At 39.3% G+C, this 22,389-nt stretch overlaps 1 protein-coding gene and 1 pseudogene across 4 annotated transcripts in view; one reads left to right on the top strand and one right to left on the bottom strand.

Annotated features, from left to right (window-relative positions):
• YLPM1 (YLP motif containing 1) overlaps positions 1-22,389 on the top strand; it is a 96,277-nt gene that overhangs the window by 27,594 nt on the left and 46,294 nt on the right. For all 4 annotated transcript variants that reach the window (XR_015252191.1, XR_015252192.1, XM_025919671.2 and 1 more), the window contains exons 5-14: positions 2,946-5,066; positions 7,698-7,818; positions 14,846-15,266; positions 15,379-15,471; positions 15,691-15,886; positions 16,575-16,693; positions 17,599-17,753; positions 21,194-21,256; positions 21,544-21,663; positions 22,134-22,310. Coding sequence is in view for 2 of the 4 variants with exons in the window: in XM_025919671.2 (XP_025775456.1) it covers positions 2,946-5,066; positions 7,698-7,818; positions 14,846-15,266; positions 15,379-15,471; positions 15,691-15,886; positions 16,575-16,693; positions 17,599-17,753; positions 21,194-21,256; positions 21,544-21,663; positions 22,134-22,310 (3,586 nt within the window). In the remaining 2 variants the exon portion in view is untranslated. The remainder of the gene's footprint in view (positions 1-2,945; positions 5,067-7,697; positions 7,819-14,845; positions 15,267-15,378; positions 15,472-15,690; positions 15,887-16,574; positions 16,694-17,598; positions 17,754-21,193; positions 21,257-21,543; positions 21,664-22,133; positions 22,311-22,389) is intronic.
• LOC112855046 (homeobox protein NANOG-like) lies at positions 12,950-13,762 on the bottom strand (annotated as a pseudogene).

Genomic DNA, 22,389 nt, shown 5'->3' with positions numbered 1-22,389 from the left:
TCTTTTTGTCTTTGGGAAAATCTTCATTCTTCTCCTAGCTGGTTCACATTCTCTCTTTGATACTCTGTAATTGAAATTCTGAGATATAGGGGCACCTGGGTGGCTCAGTTGGTTAAGCATCCACCTTTGGCTCAAGTCATGATCTTGCAGTTTGTGAGTTCGAGCCCCTCATCAGGCTCTGTACTGACAGCTTGGAGCCTGGAGCCTGCTTCACACTGTGTCTCCCTCTCTCTTTCTCTCTCTCTGCCCCTCCCCTATTTGTGCACCACACCTCTCTCTCTTTCTCTCTCTCTCTCTCTCTCTCTCAAAAATAAACATTAAAAAAATTAAATTCTGAGATTTAAAATTAACTATTATTAATACATCTAATGTTAGAGGATGACAAAGAACGATCAACCAAGGACATTTAACTAATACATGTGTATGTATTTAAACATGTAGTATCAAATTAAGGAAGAAATACTTGTAACTATTACAGTCCTGCTTTCTGCAACTGGTCATGTAACCATAGTTGGTATTTATAACTATATTCTTCCACTACACCTTTCATAGTCCCTTTGTTCTCAACATGCATTTCAGTTGGTCCTCGTTTTTTGCCTAGTGGAGTGACCCAAACCTTCATTCTTGAAAGGTCTGGGCTCTTGGCAGTCCTGCCTGGATTGAGGTATTGTAGTTTTCTGTTGACTTTGATCACAGGACATGAAAGCGCTAAGAGGTATTCTAGAGGCTCTCCGTTCCAGACATCTTCCTTCGTACCCTCATTGTGTACTAGTGACCCAATTTCCCCTTGCAACTCAGGACCAATCACTACCAGTCAATGTAGTTACTTCTTTCTTGGCCTGTTTATTCAGAACCCAAGTAGCCAGGTGGCAGTCTCAAGTTGAATTTAATGGAGTTACTGTGGTGTTTCCTGATGGAAGCATTCTTCCTTTGAAACTAAGACTTCTAGACCAGCAGAAAGCCTAATGTCCACAGGGATAGGAAATAAATATTCTCCTGAAACTGAATTTAGCATTCTTCATTGATTTCCCAAACAAATGAAAGAAAAACTCTCTGTTTCTCATTAAAAACATGAAAGGCATCATCATCCATTTAGTCACCTAAGCCAGGAAACTTGGAATTGTCCTAAATTTTTCCCTTTCTATTATCATTTTAATTTCACTTGTTAGAAAGTCCTATCCATTTTACCTTTCTTCACATCTTTCACTTTTATCTCCTCTACATCCTCATATCAGTCACTGCCTTAGAACAGGCTTCACTTTAACTTACTCAAATTGTAGAAACAACCTACGGTAAACTTCTCCTACCTATCTGCTACTTTTCTGCTAGAGGAATCTTTTAAAAATCAGACCATCTATAGTGGCTCTAAGTCTCATTGGGTAATTCCTAACTTCTTACCCAGCTGAATTAATTCATTGGTGGTAACAGAGATCTGAAGTCCTACGCTTTAATAAGTTAAAGGCTTATTCTCTTTTAGCACTTATGTGATGACTCTACAGTGTCAAGAATCCAAGTTCCTTCTGATTTGTTACTTCTCATCCCCTAGTATATTGCCCTTATCTGCATGGTCCAGGATGCTTCACCACCATGTCAGAGCCAGCATGAAAAGGAGATGGTGAAGAGGAGGATGTTCCCTTCCCTTTGAGGCTATAACCCGGAAGAAGCTGTCGGTCATTTTCACTCTCAGCCCAGCCAGAACATGTCTACAAGTTTTAGCTACAGGAGAGTTTGGGAAAGAGAATCTTTAGTCTCGCTAGCTTTGTGTCCAGCTAAGAATGAAGAAGCTCAGATACTTTAGGAAAAGAGGGAATGCATATTAGAGGAGCACCAGTAGTCCCTGCCACACAGAGTGTACAAGGTCTTCTGGAGCTCGATTCTTGCCTACTCTTTACCTTATCTCTTTGTTCCCTACCTTTCCACTCCTTTCCCAGCTTTCCTACTCTCTTTGCTTGAGCCATGTTTGCACTTCCAGACTGCTTTGCTGGTGTGTGTTTCTCTGCCTTTCCTCATAATGCTTCCTTAACCTTAGATGTCCTTGCCACCCATTTCCCTTATCTCCAACGCACTCTGTTAGCCTGGCCTCAGAGAATTTGTCTTTCAAGACTTAATTTAAGCATCATCTATTATATAAAGCCTCTATTGGACAGCACCCCCTCCCCCCCTTACCCTGGTAGAATTGACCATCCGCTCCTCTGTTGCCCTTGTTGTATGCAGATAGACTTCTGTCATTGCACCTTTGGGCATTTATTTATACTTAGATTCTCTTTCTCCTTGATTGTAAACCCTTTGAGGCACAGATGACGTTTTATTTGTATATCCCCTAGGTGTAGTATAGCTAGACAGACAAGGAATGTAAATATTTTCTGAATGGGCGAGTGGGTCCGTAGCAAATTGTCAGGGCACTGTCCAGACTTTAAAATATCAGGGCACATTCTTAAGATATAGCTGGCTACTGGCTTTTTGAATTTTTGTCCAGTAGTCCAGGTGATAATGTTAGCTCCAACAATATTTATAATCATCCTATATTATCTTGTTAGTTGTTTCCTACTTAGATTTTAGTTATATTTTAATTCTCAGAGTACTCTCAGAGTTAGCCGTGGCACTTTTTCCCCCATTTAAGATGAGTGGGCTTTTCTGTCTACTAAAGTCACAATACTTATGATTGCTTTTTAACAATTTAGTGTATCAGTGACTTGCTGCAGGAGTTGTTTTGGAGTGGATGATAATAATACTGACATGATTTCCAAAGCCTGTCCTAAGACCTTCTGAGCACTGCCACTTTAGCATACCGATTCTAAGATAGATACCTCAGGATTTATTTAATGACTGAAAGAGTCATTTTTGTAAACAGATTCTAAGGCAAGATTGCCTTAAATATTCTTACATGGAGAATATTTTTTTTTCTGCTTTACTGTCTTGAGTAATATCTTTTGTTTTACTTGTAGATTTGATGGTCCTCGAAGATTTGAGGATTTAGGGTCAAGGTGTGAAGGACCGAGACCCAAAGGGCCTCGTTTTGAAGGAAATCGCCCCGATGGGCCAAGACCCAGATATGAAGGTCACCCAACAGAGGGCACTAAAAGCAAATGGGGAATGATTCCCCGGGGGCCAGCATCTCAGTTTTATATTACCCCCAATACATCCCTCAGTCCTCGACAGAGTGGACCACAGTGGAAAGGCCCCAAGCCAGCTTTTGGACAGCAACATCAGCAGCAACCTAAGTCACAAGCAGAACCTCTTTCAGGAAACAAAGAACCATTAGCAGACACCAATAGTAACCAGCAGAAGAATTTTAAAATGCAGTCAGCTACATTTTCCATTGCTGCAGATATAAAGGATGCCAAGGCGGCTCAGTCAAATGAGAATCTAAGCGACTCTCAACAAGAGCCACCTAAAAGCGAAGTCTCGGAAGGGCCCATAGAGCCTTCTAATTGGGACCAGAATTCTCAAAGTATGGAGACTCAAATGGACAAAGCCCAAGCTGTTACTCAGCCTGTACCCCTTGCAAATAAACCTGTACCTACTCAATCTACTTTTCCCTCAAAACCAGGGGGGATGGAGGGAGGAGCAGCAGTGACAACATCATCATCATTAACTGCAGATAATGATTTTAAGCCTTTGGGTATTGGTCTGCCCCATTCAGAAAACAACCAAGATAAAGGGCTGCCTCGGCCAGATAACAGAGATAATAGGTTAGAAGGCAATCGAGGCAGCAGCTCATCTTACAGAGGTCCTGGGCAAAGCAGAATGGAAGACACACGGGATAAAGGACTAGTAAATAGAGGTCGAGGTCAGGCAATCAGCCGTGGCCCAGGGTTGGTCAAGCAAGAAGACTTTCGTGATAAGATGATGGGTAGACGAGAAGACAGTCGAGAGAAGATGAGCAGAGGAGAAGGCAGCCGGGACAGAGGGTTGGTGAGGCCAGGAGGCAGTCGGGAGAAAATGCCAGGTGGTCTGCAAGGCAGCCAGGACCGGGGTAGAGCTGGCAGCCGAGAAAGGGGACTACCTCGGAGGGCTGGCAGTCAGGAGAGAGGACCTCCTCGAAGGGCTGGGAGTAGGGAAAGAGTGCCACCACGAAGAGCTGGGAGTAGGGAGAGGGGACCACCTCGAGGGCCTGGCAGTAGGGAAAGGGGACTGGGAAGACCAGATTTTGGTCGTGACAGAGGTCCATTTAGACCAGAACCAGGAGATGGTGGGGAAAAAATGTATCCATATCACCGAGATGAGCCTCCTAGAGCTCCATGGAATCATGGAGAAGAGAGAGGGCATGAAGAGTTCCCATTAGATGGTAGAAATGCTCCAATGGAACGAGAAAGACTTGATGATTGGGATAGAGAGAGATACTGGAGAGAATGCGAACGTGACTATCAAGATGATACACTAGACCCATATAACAGAGAGGACAGGTTCTCAGCACCACCATCTCGATCTCATGATGGAGATAGACGAGGCCCTTGGTGGGATGATTGGGAGAGAGATCAGGATATGGATGAGGACTACAACAGGGAAATGGACAGGGACTTGGACAGGGATGTGGATCGGATTGGAAGACCCATGGATATGTATGATAGAAATTTGGATAATGAGTGGGACAGAGATTATGGGAGACCACTGGATGAACAAGAATCACAGTTTCGTGAACGGGATATTCCATCTCTTCCACCTTTACCACCCCTCCCACCTCTTCCACCTTTGGATAGATATCGGGATGATAGATGGAGAGAAGAAAGAAATCGAGACCATGGGTATGATCGAGATTTTCGTGATAGGGGTGAGTTGAGGATCCGAGAGTATCCAGAAAGAGGAGATACATGGCGGGAAAAGCGAGATTATATCCCTGACAGAATGGACTGGGAAAGAGAACGGTTGTCAGACAGATGGTACCCATCTGATGTGGATAGACATTCCCCCATGGCGGAACATATGCCCTCCTCACATCATTCTTCTGAAATGATGGGGTCGGATACAAACTTAGACTCTGACCAAGGCCTTGGAGGGGTAATGGTTCTCAGTCAGAGGCAGCACGAAATCATTTTGAAAGCTGCACAAGAACTGAAAATGCTTCGGTAAGTTGACTACTTAAGATTTTCTTTTAGTCAAAACCGCATTCAGACTGCTCTTTTTTAAAGTGATGCGATGTATGTGAATGGAATCGTTTTGCTTCAAGTTCTTGTAAATTTTAATTTATATTTCTGGCCATTCAGTGCTGCTTTAGGGTTAGGAAATGTATTTTGGAACTGTGTTAATTGTAAGCTTATGTCCTGAAATGTGAAAGTTTGGTAGCCATTCTTGGCTTTTATAGATGTGTTGCTGACATATCATGCCTGTACATGTTTCAGTGTCAAACTTCAACTTTCCAGTGCTCTGGATTTCACAGAGCTCATATGTAACATCCTTTTTTTTCCCCAGGAGGCATTTTGTTCTTTGGTATTAGATCTTATAGACTTCATATTCACGTATCTTTGATAAAACTTTGGAAAGTGCTGTAAGGTTTTTCCTCTGTTGAAGCTCAGAATGGTTTACCTGAAAGCGTCCTCAGATTTGGCTAACTGCTGATACTTTCTTTCTGGGGTGTTTTATCTTTTCCTTATAACTAAAAGCAGATATCTCTACTTGAGGATGTTACTTATTTCTACATAATCAAATATTTTCTTTGTGAAATGGAGAATAAAATTTGGATTTCTTGATTTAAAATCACCTCTGTATAAGTATCTATCTAATGCTTCCCAGGGAGTAACAATTAAAAAAAAAAAAAAAGAAGAAGAAGAAGAAGAAGAAGAAGAAACATTGCATGCTTACTGTGTGCCAGGAACTGTACTGAATACTGAATACTTTGTGTATGTTCATTCAATCTCTAAACCAACTATGTCCTGAGATAAGAATTTAGCAGTCATTGATAGATTGTAAGCTTTTTGAGTAAGTTCTTAGGAATGAGCAATGTTTTGAGAAAATAAATTAATGGTTAGGTTTTGACATATTCCAGTGTATTGTGTTTCCTTCATTTTTCAATTCTGGTCTATGTTTGTGGATTGTACCGATTGAAATCATAACTGAAGCTTTATGACTAGAAAAGTGCAACGAGGAAAAATCCCTGTAGGTAAAGATGAAACATCCGGTGCCTCGGGCAGCACAACAGATTTCTGTGTATAGAAGATACGCTCTGAGAGATTTTACTTTTCCAGATTACTCGTGAAGAAGATGTGGAAAGCATGATAGAGAACGTTTAGTTACCACACCATTCACTGTTAAATTACAGACGCCTTTAACTTAACACCCACCATGTGCTGGGCACTGTGCTAATAATTTAGCCTACATTGTCTTAGTCTTCCTGTCTCAGATCCTTTTATCTCAAAGGCCTGCGATGATAAGTAGACATACCCTACTTCACAGATGACACTAAAGCTCAGAGAGGTTAAGTCCACTTGGCTAATCAGTGGCAAACCCAGAATTTGAACCCAGTCTGTCCAGCTCTAAAATCTGTTTTGTTTATGGAGAACACCAAGCTGGTTAGTGTTCCCAAACTGCCAAGTTTTCTTTCCTTTTCTTTTTAAAATTTCCTTTTCATCTGTTATTACTTTGTATAGAAAACCTTTTGATAAAAGGTGCTTCTTCTTCATCATCCTTTTTTTAAGCTCTTTCTAGGCAACATAAGCATAACTAAAATATATGAAGTGATGGATAAGAATTATCATAGTTGAATACAAGTAAGCTATGTTGTATTGGTGTGAAGTCATAATACGATTTACATGAGGTAGAAAATAAACTTTTTTGACCCTTAGTTTGTGTCCATTTGGGGCACTACATCCAGTGTAGGAAGAAAATTGTAAAAAGTCTAAAGAGGTTGTAGTAGATGTACACCTGTTTATGGTGGGCATTGTAATGAAAACTCAAAAAAAAAAAAAAAAAGGAAGGAAGGAAGGAATTGGACCAGAGAATTCAAGAAAAGCATGAAGAGTTCCATGAATCCTTTTTAGGAATATGAAGTGTTGTTTTTAAAGGTATAGACTGACATTAGCTCTCACTGGGCCATAAACTAAAGTACCCACAAAAACCAGACAGGTAACTATAATGAGTGAAAGTGGGCCAGGGTAACTCTACCGAGTGTGGTGAGGACTATAGCAACCCACTTCATCTAAAGTGGACGGCCATCACTCCAGTCAGCTGATTGTTGGCATGTGGGGACATAGACCCATTGTTACCAAATCTCTTTACAATTTGAATTTATATGTGAAATATTTTGCTTCGTAAATAACAGCAGCTAATTCAGATTTTAAAAACTGATGGGAAAGCCAATTAAAAAAAAAACAAACAAGAAACTTTGTAGGCCGTATTTGGCCACCAGTTTGCAACCTCTCATCTAGCGAGAGAGTATTGAACAAGGAAAATAGTGAGAAAACTTTTTGTTCAATGAAAGAAAAAGGTGACCAGTAGATGCTATTTTAGAATAGACTAATGAGGCAGGTTGTGGAACCTGTCCTTGAATAGGTTTAGTAATTTATAGTCATTTATAGGTTGTAGAAGACTAGTCAGTTAGCTACATAAAGGCAAGAGAGTGTTACCCTGGAGATGCCCTGGGGGCACCATAGAGGGTTTTGGAACAGGGTTCTTAAGATCTCTTTGTCTTTGATATCAGTTGTAGTCACTGGGTCTGGAGTAAACATGCCTTAATGTACAATGGCAATTTTATTTGTTCACAGGGAACAGAAAGAACAGCTTCAGAAGATGAAAGACTTTGGGTCTGAGCCACAGATGCCTGACCATCTGCCACCCCAGGACTCGAGGTTGCAGAATGCATCTTCAAGGCCTGGAATGTACCCGGTATGGAAAAACGTGTGCTCGGGAAATGAAATGATTCCTACTTTGTATGTTTGTATGTTGTTTGATTTTTTCCCATTGTAATAGGTATAAATTTCCTCTATAAAAAATGTAAATTTGTGGTGCCTGGGTGGCTCAGTCAGTTAAGTGTCCGACTTCAGCTTGGGTCAGGATTTCATGGTCAGTGAGTTCGAGCCGCATGTCGGGCTCTGTGCTGACAGCTCAGAGCCTGGAGCCTGCTTTGGATTCTGTGTCTCCCTCTCTGCCACCCCCCCCCCCCCCGCCCCACTCATACTCTGTCTCTCTGTCTCTCAAAAATGAATAAACGTTAAAAAAATTTTTTTTAATGTAAATTTGGGGAAAGTAAAAAGCTAATGGTAATTGGCCTTTGAAAATCTTTTAAATGTGGTCAAAAGTGTGGCAGCCACTTTTTCCCCCTAGGTTTTGATAAATACACCAAGCACACCTGAGCTACATGGCTTCATGTTCACACAAGTGTAGAATTTTTCTAATAATCTCTTTTGTTGAAATGGTCCTGTTTTTCATCTGGGCAGTGCAGAGGCCCCTTATGAGCCCGCCTCCTCTGAGCCTCAGAGTCTCCCCACTGCCTTGGGCTACTGGTTCCTCAGCTAGGGAAGGGATCAAACTTCATGCTCTAGTTCAGGCAGTAAAGTTCTGTGAAAGGTTTGTGTGATCAGGTTCTCCCTTTGTTTTGCGTTCATTGTTGTTGTTGTTTGTTATTTTACCTTTAAGCCAGTGATGACCTTTAAAAAGGTTGTCATGCAAATAACTTTATAACAACACAATGAGAGGGAAAACCCAAATCATTTCATGAAATTAACTCTTCACTTTTCAGTGTGCCCTTTCATCATAACACATAGTCTAACACAAAACAGATTACATAGTTGTCACCAATGACCACCATGATGTTGCCTCCCCATATCATATCTCCTGACTTGTGTGTGCATCTGTCTGCCTCCAGTGTTTCTCTCTGGATGTGTCTCCTGTCAAACTCAGCATATTCAAAATGGACCTCAGTATCATTTTCCATTAACCTTGTTCTTTCTCCTCACCATCACCTACTCACCCAAACTGGAAACCTGAAACTCAGCCTTAACTGTTTACTGTGTCCTGCCCTTCCGTATCCAGTCATTCTTTTGATTGATTTTACTACCTTTTTAATATTGTTCAAATATACTGTCCTCCACTTCCCCACAACCTCAGTTTTGTCCTTCATCAGTTCTTGCCTAGATTATTTCAGAAACATCCCAATTCATCTCTCCATCTCATTGTCCTCTGATCCATTCTCCATTCTGCTAGAGTGATTATTTTATTATATTTTTGAATCAAATTTTGAGGTATAGTTTACATATTTTAACTCACTTTAAGCCCACTCATTTTAAGCCTGCAGTTTGAGTTTTGACAAATATAAAGAAGAACAAAATTTCTATCACCCCAAAAAGTTCTCTAGTGCCACTTTGTACCCCTACACTTCACCTTAGGCAGCACTGATGGGACTTCTGGCCAAAGTGGACACTTAATTTTTTTTTTTTTTAACATTTATTATTGAGAGACACAGAGACAGAGCGTGAACATAGGAGGGGCAGAGAGAGGGAGCGACACAGAATCTGAAGCAGGCTCCAGGCTCTGAGCTGTCAGCACAGAGCCCCACGTGGGGCTCGAACTCACAAACCATGAGATCATGACCTGAGCCGAAGTCAGATGCTTAACCGACTGAGCCACCCACGCGCCCCAAAATGGACATTTAAAAACATAAATCTCACCATGTTGCATGCACCCTCGCTTTAGAATGCTGTATTCCCCGCTGCTTATGTGATAAAATCTAAAGTCTTTTGCATGACCCTTTATGTTTCTCCTGAGCTGGCTTGACCTCTGCTTACCATCACTTGCTCTTCTCCTCCCTTCCACTCTGCCTTCCTTCCACGTGGAGCTTCTTACAACTGTGCGAGTGTGCCAGACTCTTAACTTCCCCATGCCTTTGCACGTACATGTTGTTCTCTAAACCTAGAGTTTCTTTTCTTTCTCTTATCCTCTTCTCCAACTAGTTAATTCTTGTTCATTTTTTTAGAAGTCAGCTTTGTATCTTCTCTTCCCCTTGGGTAAGATGGTTGCCTTCACATGTACCCTTGTAACATCTTGTACAAGCTTCTGTCATAGCCATTATCCTATTGTATTTTGTCTGTTACCTTGTCTGTCTTTCCTTCTAAACAGAGCTCCTGATAATAGGAACTGTGTCTTTTATCTTTGTATCTCTTAGCAAATAGTTGAAACTCTAGATTATAGTTCCACATTTCTGCCTTATTCACTTAACAAATCAAAAACATTTTTCATATTCCTACATACGTTATTACTTTTGATGCATAATTTATTGAAACTATTCCACTTCTGTTGGACATTTGCTTCTAATCCTTCAGTCTTATTATTAGTATAACTTCAGTGAATGTCTTTGTATCAAGTTCTTACTCTAGGTAACTTATTTTTTAAAAAAAAAATTTCATGTTTATTTATTTTTGAGAGAGAGAGACAGAGCGTGAGCTAGGGAGGGGCAGAGAGAGAGAGAGAGAGGGGGAGACATAGAATCTGAAGCAGGCTCTGGGCTCTGAACTGTCAACACAGAGTCTGACGCGGAGCTCAAACTTACGACCTATGAGATTATGACCTGAGCCTAAGTCAGATGCTTAACCAACTGAGCCACCCCGGGTCCCATAGATAACTTCTTAAATTTTAAGATCCCCAAAATCCCAAAGTAGGATATTTCAGTTACAGAATAAGGACATTTTTAATGATTCCTGGAATATAGCTAATGGCTCTCTAAAATAGTTGTATAAAGGGGCTCCTGGGTGGCTCAGTCTGCTAATCATCCAACTTTGGCTCAGGTCATGATCTTGTGGTTCGTGAGTTCGAGCCTCACGTTGGGCTCTGAGCTATCAGCACAGAGCCTGGATCCTGCTTCAGATTTTATGTGCCCCTTTCTCTCTGCCCCTCTCCTATTCACACTGTTTCTCTCTCTCTCTCTCTCTCTCTCTCTCTCTCTCTCTCTCTCTCTCAAACATAAACATAAAAAACATTTTTTTTAAATAGTTGTATAAAATGTATGCTAGAGCCTTGCAAGCACCAGCTACTTGATATTTTTGGTCGATTTAGTAGCTTTAATAAAATGTTTTAATATGCATTTTTGATAGTGAACACGAGTATTTTTCCATATTATATTTCTTCTTGTAAAAATTCTATTTTTGTCCTTTATCCATTTGTCTGTTTGACTTGTAAGGTTTTTTTTCTTACCAATTTATATTACTCTTTTTCTTTTAAGTTTATTTATTTGGAGAGAGAGGGAGAGAGCACTCACATGAATGGGGGAGGAGCAGAGAAAAAGGAGAGAAAGGACCCAAGCAGGCTCTGTGCTATCAGCACAATGCTGGGCTCGACCCCAGGACTGTCAGAGCATGACCTGAGCCGAAATCAAGAGTCAGATGTCCAACGAACTGAGCCACCCAGGCGCCCCATTCTTAATATACTATAGATAGTAATTCTCATATAAATACTGTAGGGATTTTTTTTTTTCACAAATGTATCTATTGCTTTCACTGTGTAGTGTAAAGAAAACACTTTTATTTATAGACATAATCTGAAGAGTTCTTAAGATATTTGGAACAGGTCTGGATAGCTGTACCCAGACACCATAGTTTTTGTCCTATATTAGCAATTTTTTAGAGTGCTACAATCAAATGTTTACCCTTAGGTAGCAACCATTTGTCTTTTACTGTGGGTTGTAGTGACCTCTAGTTAAACAATGTTCCTTACATAATGGCCAAATCCCTTTTGTTACCCAAAGTTTGTTCTTAAAGTACAGCCCATACATGAGTGAATAGGTAAGTAACGTATGTTGTTGGGTCTCTAAGGTCTAAAATAGCTGTCAATGAAAAACAAACCAGAAACAACGAACTAAGAGAAAAGGATAATGAGTGTTCGAATCAGGCTTGCAGAGATTAAAATAAAATTTGACAGTTGGGTTTCAGCATTGAGTAGATAGGACCTATCTGTCAAGAGATTCTACTGTCTCCTTAATACACAATTCTGTTGACATTCGGTGATTGCTTTGGGAAGACAAATGCAAACATTGCACACGACAGTGGCACTTCCTCTTGGAGAGGTTACTAAATGTCCCATTCAGTTTCTTTGTTTTGTTGTTTCCTGGTGCTGATGTTGTGTGTTGGTACTAGTCTTGCCACAGACTACTGTTGTCAACCAGACAACAGAATTACTCATGGAAGTTTTGGTTTTTAATTAATGCCAGGATCTCCCCCTACAGAAATTCAGTAGATGTAGGGTGGGCCTGGGACATTTATATCTCAAGTGGCTAGCACCCTACTTTTTAAGTAAGGAGAAAAAAGAGAGGGTGATACATTGGTGGGAGGATGATAGTGTTGAGGACAATTTTTTTAAGTGGGTATTTTATTTATTTGTACTTAAACCTATAAACCAACCAGCCAAACTGATACTATTACCCATGATACATTAAAATACAAAACATCTTTCTACAAATAACTAGAATAACGAAGAAATTAGGAGTTGTAGTAAAATAACACAGGGGGCAGAGGAAACCAATGAAGCACATTATAGCTTGACCCTTCATCATAACATTTGAGGTTACTAATAAGTAAAGCCTCACAAACTCAGAAAATACAAGTAATCCTTCATCATTTGTCTTTGTATTTTTACTTTCTATTCTTGAAGTTGGATTCTAGAACCTAAAGATATCCAAATTAGTGTTATATCTAGTTACTTGTAGCCAGAAGCATCTTTTATCATGCTGTCCATAGCAGCCAATGCTACTGAAACCTCTTCGATTAGATTCCAATCGTACCTTCTCAGTTGAAACAATAAGCATAATGGGATACAATATCAAGGCAGAGATACAGGACCCTAAAAGACAAATCGTAAGAGAAGTAATACAGCCACTGCCCAAACTGAGATTGAATAATATACTCATCATGTCACACATCTTCAGGCTGTGTGTTCACAGAGTACTTTGGGAATAAACCTATTACTTGCTCGTACTAAGATGCTTAGCACTTTAATAAAGTGCTAAATATTAAGTAACATTAATTAATAATTAATTAACTAATATCAAAAAATATTTATTAAAGCATTTTACACTATGGCTTTCCCCAGCAGTTTCTAAGATGGACTCCAAGTCACTGACAGAATTTTGCTGGAACTGGATCTGGGATTGCAGGGATTCCTCTCCACAGTTGTGGAGCTGACTATTCCAGGCTTGGGGGCACCAGGTCTAACTGTTCCAGAAATGGTTGCTCCAAGACTGGCTGTTCCAGGTCTGGTTACTCCATATTAGAAGGTTTCCAGAAGTGTTCGTCAGGTATCCCCGGTGATAGGAAGAGAAGCCTGGGTATTCTGTAGTTGCTGAGCCATTCTGAGTCATACTGTTGCTGTTCTTTGGCCAGTTCTGCCACCTCTTACATTTCATTCTCTGGTTCTGGGACCAGGATTTAACCTGCTTATAGCTAAGGTTCGGAATGTTGGAAAGTTCTTGCATCTGCTGGAGACTGAGGTATTTCTGTCTCTGGGATCTGTCATTGAGTACATATAGCTGGGTCTGAGAGAACACGGTTCTGATCTTCTGTTTCTTGCCCTGGGCCATATCTTCCTTCTTCACTGTGCTCTCCTCTACAAAAGTGGGTAGTGGTTTTACTCTGGGACTGGTGGAAGAAACGAAGCTGTCCTGAATAAGCAGACCATGGAGGAAGGAAGAGGAGAGACGGTCTCCGTGTAGGGTATCTCAGCAGATGACATGCAAGGATGCATAATTTTCTTCAGGCCCATAAATCTCAGGCATTGGAGAAGAGTCCCTAGAATTGGGTGCTTCAGGGCAAGGAGGGCACTGGGCCTGAACTGGATCCACATTCATGTTGCTGAACTGAAGGTAGAAGGAAAAAAAAAAGAGAGCAAGATTATAAGAAAGGCCCAGTTTACATATTGAGGTGGAAGAACTTAGAGAAATATGAAGATCTCCAGATGTAAGAGTGTCAGAAGGATGGGAATGAAGTGGGTCACCACCACAATGGCAGGAGCCAGCCAGTCCAATCTAGCGAAAGGTCGAGGACAATTTTTGATAACCTAATTGAGGTATAATCTACATACCATATAATTTGCCCATTTTAGGTGATTTTTAGTAAACGTACTGAGCTGTGCAACCATCATCTATTTCCCTAATGACTAATGATGTTGAGTGTCTTTTCAAGTGCTTATTGGCCATTCGTGTATCTTCTTTGGAGAAATCTCCAAATTTTTTGCTGATTTTTTTTTCTATTATTTGTCTTACTATTAAATTATACTAATTTTTCAAATTTTAAATACAGTTCCTTTATTAGATACATGATTTGCATATTTCTCTCCAATGGTGTATTTTGTTTTATTTATTATTATTATTATTTTTTCTAACGTTTATTTGTTTTTGAGACAGAGAGAAACAGAGCATGAACGGGGGAGAGTCAGGGAGGGGGAGACACAGAATCTGAAACAGGCTCCAGGATCTGAGCTGTCAGCACAGAGCCTGATGCGGGGCTCGAACTCACGGACCGCGAGATCATGACCTGAGCTGAAGTCGGATGCTTAACCGACTGAGCCACCCAGGCGCCCCTGATTATTATTTTTTTAAGTTTATTTATTTTGAGAGAGCCAGAAGGTGCACTAGTGGAAGAGGGGCAGAGAGAGAGGGAGAGAATCCCAAACAGGCTCAGTACTATCAGCACAGAACCCGATGTAGGGCTCAAACTCCCAAACTGCAAGATCACACCCTGAGCCAAAGTCGGACACTTAACTGACTGAGCTACCCAGGCACCACTCCAATGGTATATTTTAAGACACAAAAAGGTTTTAAAAAGAAAAAGAACTTTTTCTTGTATGGACGGAAAATCGGGTTTTAATTTCTACCGACGTGTGAGAACATGATGGTATGCTCCTCCACTAAACCATTTACCCTATTCTCCAGCCTCCAGGGGCCTATAGACCACCCCCTCCTATGGGTAAACCACCAGGAACAATTGTAAGACCCTCTGCTCCACCAGCAAGACCATCTGTTCCTGTGACCAGGCCGCCTATCCCAATACCACCACCACCACCGCCTCCTCCTCCACCTCCACCTCCTCCGCCAGTAATAAAGCCACAGACTTCAGCTGTGGAACAGGAGCGCTGGGATGAAGATTCTTTCTATGGCCTCTGGGATACAAATGATGAACAAGGACTGAATTCAGAATTTAAACCAGAACCTGGAACAATCCCATCTGCTCCAGTGTTACCACCCCCACATGTTCACCCTCCCATCCCCCCTCCTGGCCCAATGCCTATGGGTCTGCCACCGATGTCCAAACCACCCCCAGTGCAGCAGACTGTTGATTATGGCCATGGCCGAGGTGAGTAATGGTGACAGCTTTGTATTTGGGATTCTCAGGAAATCGTGAGCTTCAGCTTTGTCTTCTTTAGGCTTCATTCTTACAGTGTTTTATCCCTGATTTGGTTCACCAGATATGTCCACTAATAAAGTTGAACAGATACCCTATGGAGAAAGAATAACTTTGCGCCCAGATCCACTACCTGAAAGATCAACTTTTGAGACAGGTAGGAGTCCCAGAGAGATCAGTATTTTTAAACCTTTTAGGACCTAATTATCATGTGATTTTGATAAGGTTATCTGGGCCTCCCTTTAATATAGCTGAAAGATTCATAAGTTGAATTTAGGACAATAATTTATACTAGCTCTAAAGTTAGATTTGCACCTTTCTGCTTTTATTTCAGAAAAGGGATATAGCTCTTACTTTGTACTAATTGTTTTTGTAGAACATGCAGGCCAACGTGATCGTTATGATAGAGACAGAGACCGTGAGCCTTATTTTGATCGTCAAAGTAATGTCATGGCAGATCATCGAGATTTCAAAAGGGATCGAGAGACACACAGAGACCGAGAACGGGATCGTGGTGTTATTGACTATGACCGGGATCGATTTGATAGAGAACGCCGACCTCGAGATGATAGGTACGTGTTATGAAAAATACCTTTTTGCCAGGTGTACAAATTACCATAGACTTAAGTTCAGCAAAAGTCATTGTATCTAAGGGAAATTTGGTAAATGATGTATACTTCTCATACATGTGTGTGTAATATGGAGAAGGAAAAGCAGTTCCAGACCAATCTGCAGGAAACGAGATGCTTGAGTTTTATGAGCTTGAATTCCAGAGAATTAAATGGGAGATGGAGATAGCCTGTAAGGAAAGGAAATAGTATTGTCAATAAAGGTACAGTCATTACTTCATTAGTAGGTCAACAACGTATTTTTGCAGTTCGTGAGCCCTTTAGACATCTGTGTGCAAGGCAGATCTAAATGGAAAAGTGGGGCACCTGGGTGGCTCAGTCGGTTAAGCATCTTGATTTCAGCCCAGGTCATGTCGTGAGATCATGCCACGTGTTGGGCTCCCCTGTGCTGAGCACAGAGCCTGCTTATGATTCTGTCTCTCCCTCTCTCTCTGCCCCTCCCCCCTCAAAAAAATAAAATAAAATAAAAGGAAAAGCAAAATAAAAATAAAAATATTGACTATGTGTAGTAGCTACCCATGGAGAAAATTGGGCAGATAGTGGTATTGCATTGTAATACAGAGACCTCCTTTTTTTTTTTTTTTTTTTTTTTTTTTTTAATTTTCTAAAGTACTTCCTGTTACACCTCTAGGACTCAGTCATATCGAGACAAAAAAGACCATTCCTCATCTAGAAGAGGGGGATTTGATAGGCCATCCTATGACCGGAAGTCTGATCGACCAGCCTACGAAGGACCATCCATGTTTGGAGGTAGAACAAGTGCCTTATTAACTATGAGGATGTTGAGAATACAGACCACTGGAGATGTTTCCCCCTATAGCTGTGGATTTAAACTTTCAGAATAAAATGAATGCACTGATTTATCAGAGATGGGAGCATTATCATCAAAAATAGCAATGTAATTAATGAAAAAAACCATAAATTGTTCTTTGGTATTATTAAAGAAGTTTTGGAAAATAGAAACAAAATCAGTTATAATCCCACCTCCTACCATACCACAACAACTATAATTTTGTATGTTTCTTCTCATTCTCTTTTCACGTATGTATTAATGAAGTTGTAATCAAAGTGTAAATAGAATTTCTTTATCATGTTTATTCTCAGTGATACGTAACATTTTTCTGTATGTAAACCTATTATAATAATGGTTCTATGATATACCATTGAGTGGATAAAGTAGAAGACTCTTACTATTGGACATTTAGGTTGCTTTTTGTTTTCCACTGTTATACACCTAAACCAAAAATGCATACCTATTTGTAAGAACAAGCTTTCCTAAGCTAGTAACTCTTGTTCTTAAAACTGTAAAACCAGAAATTATAGAGAGACCATAAGTCATACTTGGGACTATCGGCAAAGTATGTATTATTCTCCTATGTCCTGTTGCTTAACTTTTTCCCTAAATTTAATACAAACAAAGATGAAGTCAGTATTTTTCAGAACATTCTATTTGCCCAAAATCATATACCTAAATCTTTTCATTTTCTTGATTTCAAGAAATGTAAATTTACATTACTTTAGACTTTCTCTGATTAAGGTTTAGAAGTGGCCTCCAAATCATCATGAATTTTATTACCTTAGGATGACTGAAGAGAGTTAAAATTTTAAATAATTACCATATAAATAGTAATTTTGTTCAATTGCTGAAATCCTAGGAGAACGAAGAACTTATCCAGAGGAGCGAATGCCCCTGCCAGCTCCTTCACTAAGCCACCAGCCACCTCCAGCCCCACGGGTTGAGAAGAAACCCGAATCTAAGAACGTAGATGATATTTTGAAACCACCTGGCCGAGAGAGCAGACCTGAGAGAGTGAGTCCTGTGTAGTTGACTAGCTTTCTTGCAAATCAGAAGCTATCAGGAGATCTTTTTAATACCCTGAACGTAATTTCTCTACTTTCCTGTGACATGGTAATAATATCAGATTCAAGGCATTTTATCATCTACAAGTCATCGTATAAATTCATAAATTGCCTACCCTATAGAATTTAAGAAATTAGAACTTAATTGCTTGGCAAAAAAAGATGTTGAAAATTTTAGAAAACAATTCATAAGAACTTCATTAATTGCATTTTGAAGAGGGGAGGAGGGGAAGTGGATTTGGTTCTATGGTATGTGGAACAAAAAAAGGGAGAATTAGGAGACTTGATTTATTTGGGCTTATTTTCCTTGTGACCCCCAAATATATATGTTCTTTATTTTGTTTTCTTTCGTTTTAATTTTAATTCCAGTTAGTTAATAGTGTTACATTAGTTTCAGATGTACAAGATAGTGATTCAACAATTCCATGCATCACCCGGTGCTCATCATAACACTTGCACTCCTTAATCCCCATCACCTATTTAACCTATCCCACCCAAGCCCCCTTCCCCTCTGGTAACTGTTAGTTTATTCTCTATACATAAGAGTCTGTTTCTTGATTTGTCTCTCTCTGTTTCTCTTTTCTTTTTCCCCTTGCTCGTTTGTTTCTTAAATTCCACATATGAGTGAAATCATAAGGTGTTAGTCTTTCTCTGACTTATTTCACTCAGCATTATACTCTCTTGCTCCATCCATGTCATTGCAAATAGCAAGGTTTTATTCTTTTTTATGGTTAAATAATATTCCGTAATTTATATATGTATATAAAAATGTATGTGTGTGTATTTATATATATATATATATATATATATATACACACATACATAAATGTATGTTATATTTATACCATATCTTATTTATACATTCATCTGTTGGACACTTGGGCTGCTTCCATATCTTGGCTATTGTAAATAATACTGCTATAAACATAGGGGTGCGTGTATCCCTTTGAATTTATGTTTTTATATTCTTTGGGTAAATACCAGTAGTGTTATTGCTAGATCCTAGGGTAGTTCTATTTTTAACTTTTTGAGGAACCTGTATAGTGTTGTCCACAGTGGCTGCACCAGCTTGCATTCGCATCAACCCTGCACGAGGGTTCCTTTTGCTCCACATTCTTGCCAACACCTGTTGATTCTTGTGTGGTTGATTTTAACCATTCTGACAAGTGTCACATGCATACGTTCTTAAATTTATATTGCAGAATATTTAGATTCTGTTTCAGTAAACTGATGCTAGAGATTTCCATCAAATATTTTGACTACATATGACTATATAAGTCATTGTTGTAAAGTCTATTTCATCTATTATTAGTATAGCTATTCTAGCTTTCCTATGGTTGTCTGTTTGTATGATTTTTTTTTTTGCATCCTTTAATTTTCAGTCTATTTGTCTTTGAATCTAAAGTATGTCTCCTTTAGGGAGGTGGGTGGGGGTGGGCTAAATAGGCGTTGGTATTAAGGAGGGCACTGGTTATGATCAGCACTGGTTATGATGAATCACTAAATTCTACTCCCGAAACCAATGTTACACTATATGTTAACTAACTAGAACTTAAGTAAAAAATTGAAAATACAAAATAAAGCATGTCTCCTTTAGAAAGCACAGCATATAGTTGGATCATGTTTTCCATTCACATTTTATTGTTATTGTTGATATAGTTAGCTTAATTCCGTTTTTGTATTATTCAATTGTATAGTGCTAAAACTGACTTTTGTATATTGATCTTATATCCGACAACATTGCTAAACTCTTTTATTCTAATTAATTTTTAGTGGATTCCCTAGGATTTTTTATATATGAGGTCATGTCACCTGCCAATAGAGAAGGTTTAACTTCTTCTTTTACAATCTGAATCCTTTTTTTCTTTTTTTAACTCCCTCGTTGTCTGGCTAGAACCTCCAGTACAGTGTTGAATGGATGTGGTGAGAGTGGACATCTATGTTTATTCTTGTTTTTAGAAAACTTTCAGTATTTCACCATTAAGTATGCTGTTGCTATGGGTTTTCAGTAGATGCCCTTTATCAGGTTGAAGAGGGTTCCCTTCCCTTCCTAGTTTGTTGAATGTTTTCATCATGAAATAATGTTGAATTTTGTTGAATGCTTTCCCTGCATTAATTGAGATTTTGTTTGTTTGCTTTTTAATGTGTGTGATTTTATTCTTTTATATGTGATTTTTGTTTTCTTTATTCTGTTGATAATGATATATTAATTACAGTAATTGGCTTTTGGATGTTAATTTGCATCCCTGGGATAAATCCCATTTAGTCATGGTGTATAATTCTTTTTATATGTTGCTGGATTCCTTTTGCCAGTATTTTTTTTAGGGATTTTTGCATCCATATTCATAAGAGATATCTATAGTTTTCTTGTGATGTTTTGTCTGCTTTTGGCATCAGGGTATCTGCTTGATTTGAGATGCTGGCCTCACAAAATGAGTAGGGAGTTCCTTCCTGTTCTATTTTTTGGAAGAGTTTGTAAAGAGTTCTTTAAATGTTTGTTGGAATTCAGTGATGTAGCCATCTGGGCCTCTGAGCTTTTCTTTGTAGGTAGTGTTTTTTGGTTACTCAATCAGTCTCTTCACTTGTCACAGATCTATTCAGATTGTCTGTGTTTTCTGGGGTCAGTTTCAGTTGCCCTTTGTCTTTCTACGGATTTGCCCATTTCACCTGAGGTGTCTAATATGTCGCTGTACAATGGTTCCTAGTATCCCTTTATAACCATTTTTTATTTCTATAAAGTTGGTAATCATGTCACTCCTTTAATTTCTGATTCTAGTAATTTGAATATTTTCTCTTTTTTTCTTAGACTAGCTAAAGGTTTGTCAATTACGTTGATCTTTTCAAAGAACCAGCTTTTGGTTCCATTGATTTTTCTTTATTGTTTTTCAGTTCTCTATTTTATTGACTTCTGCTCTAATATTATTTCCCTCTTTCTGCTTGCTCTAGTTTAGTTTATTCTTTTTCTAGTATCTGAAGGTTAGGTTATTGATTTGAGTCTTTCTTCTTATTAATATAGGCAGTTATAGCTATAAACTTCCTTATAGGCACTGCTTTGGTTGCATCCCGTAAGTTTTGGCATTTTTATTTATCTCAAAGTATTTTCTGATTTTTAAATTTCTTCTTTGACCTATTGGTTATTTAGGAGTATGGTGTTTAATTTCCACATACTTGTGAATTTCTCAAATTTTTTCTTACTGTTAATTTCTAATTTCATTCCATTATGTTCAGAGACATACTTTGTATTATTTCTACCCTTTCAAATTTGCTAAGGTTTGTTTCATGGTCTGTCATATGGTGTATCCGGAGAATGATAGGTCACTTAACTGTAAGACCTCATTGTAAAAAAATATCTTCTCTGAGTGATTTTTTTGGTTTTTCATTGTGTTTCAGATTGTTGTTATAATGAGAGGATTGCCTGGCAGTGGAAAGACACATGTTGCAAAACTTATTCGAGTGAGTATGGGAAAGCCAGAGAATTGGTTGCTTTTGTTAGTCACTTGCCTTCATGCAAGCAGCATGGTGTCAATCCAGGTATTTCTCGTTTGATCCATTCTTATTGGCCCATATGGGAGATGCTATCCCATAAACATTTTGTTCTGCTTAAACAGGTATTTTTGCCTCTGCTTGATTTGAATCCACGAGATTGCATATTATTTAGCCATGAGAAGGAACTTTGTTATTAACGTTCATTAATATATTCTATAAATGCTCTTTAACTCTCTTGACTGTATGATTCTTAGGATAAAGAGGTAGAATTTGGAGGACCTGCACCCAGAGTCCTAAGCTTGGATGATTACTTCATCACTGAAGTGGAAAAAGAAGAAAAAGACCCAGATTCTGGAAAGAAAGTGAAAAAGAAGGTATGGCATATTCCTCTCAGATTACATCTTGATTCATTAATAGTATTGGAAGGAAAACATGTTCAGAGAGTAATGTGGCTTTTTTTTTTTTAATGTTTCTTTGTTTTTGAGAGAGAGAGAGAGAGGGAACAAGCCTGGGAGGGGCAGAGAGAGAGACGGGGAGACAGAATCCGAAGCGGCTCCAGGCTCCTAGCCGTCAGCACAGAGCCTGACGCGGGACTTGAACTCATGAACCGCAAGATCATGACCTGAGTTGAAGTCAGACACTCAACTGACTGAGCCACCCGCTTGCCCCAGTAATGTGGCTTTTTTGAAGACAAAGAAAGACTTCTCTTTTTTGAACACAAATTTTAGTACTTAGGTGTGAAGGAAAGACTACAAAGTTATCTCTATCCTGGTGGTAACTAGGGAAGAGGTTTAGGAAGATTCTTTGTCTTTGCTAACTCCATATCTCTTCTGGGGTATCTTAGGTAATGGAATATGAATATGAAGCTGAGATGGAGGAGACCTACCGGACCAGCATGTTCAAAACTTTCAAAAAGACTCTGGATGATGGCTTTTTCCCCTTTATCATCCTGGATGCCATCAACGACAGAGTTAGACATTTTGACCAGTTTTGGAGCGCAGCAAAAACCAAGGGATTTGAGGTAAAAGAACTGTAGAGTACTTTGTGTTACCATGTAAGTGCTACATTTGTTTGCTTAATCACTGTTCATTCTTGCTTAG

Source organism: Puma concolor, chromosome B3 (genome assembly GCF_028749965.1).
Source record: "Puma concolor isolate L17-30 chromosome B3, mPumCon1.1.hap2, whole genome shotgun sequence".
Lineage (NCBI taxonomy): Eukaryota > Metazoa > Chordata > Mammalia > Carnivora > Felidae > Puma > Puma concolor.
Note: the sequence above shows the minus strand (reverse complement) of the source record. Positions and strands in the feature narration are given on the sequence as shown.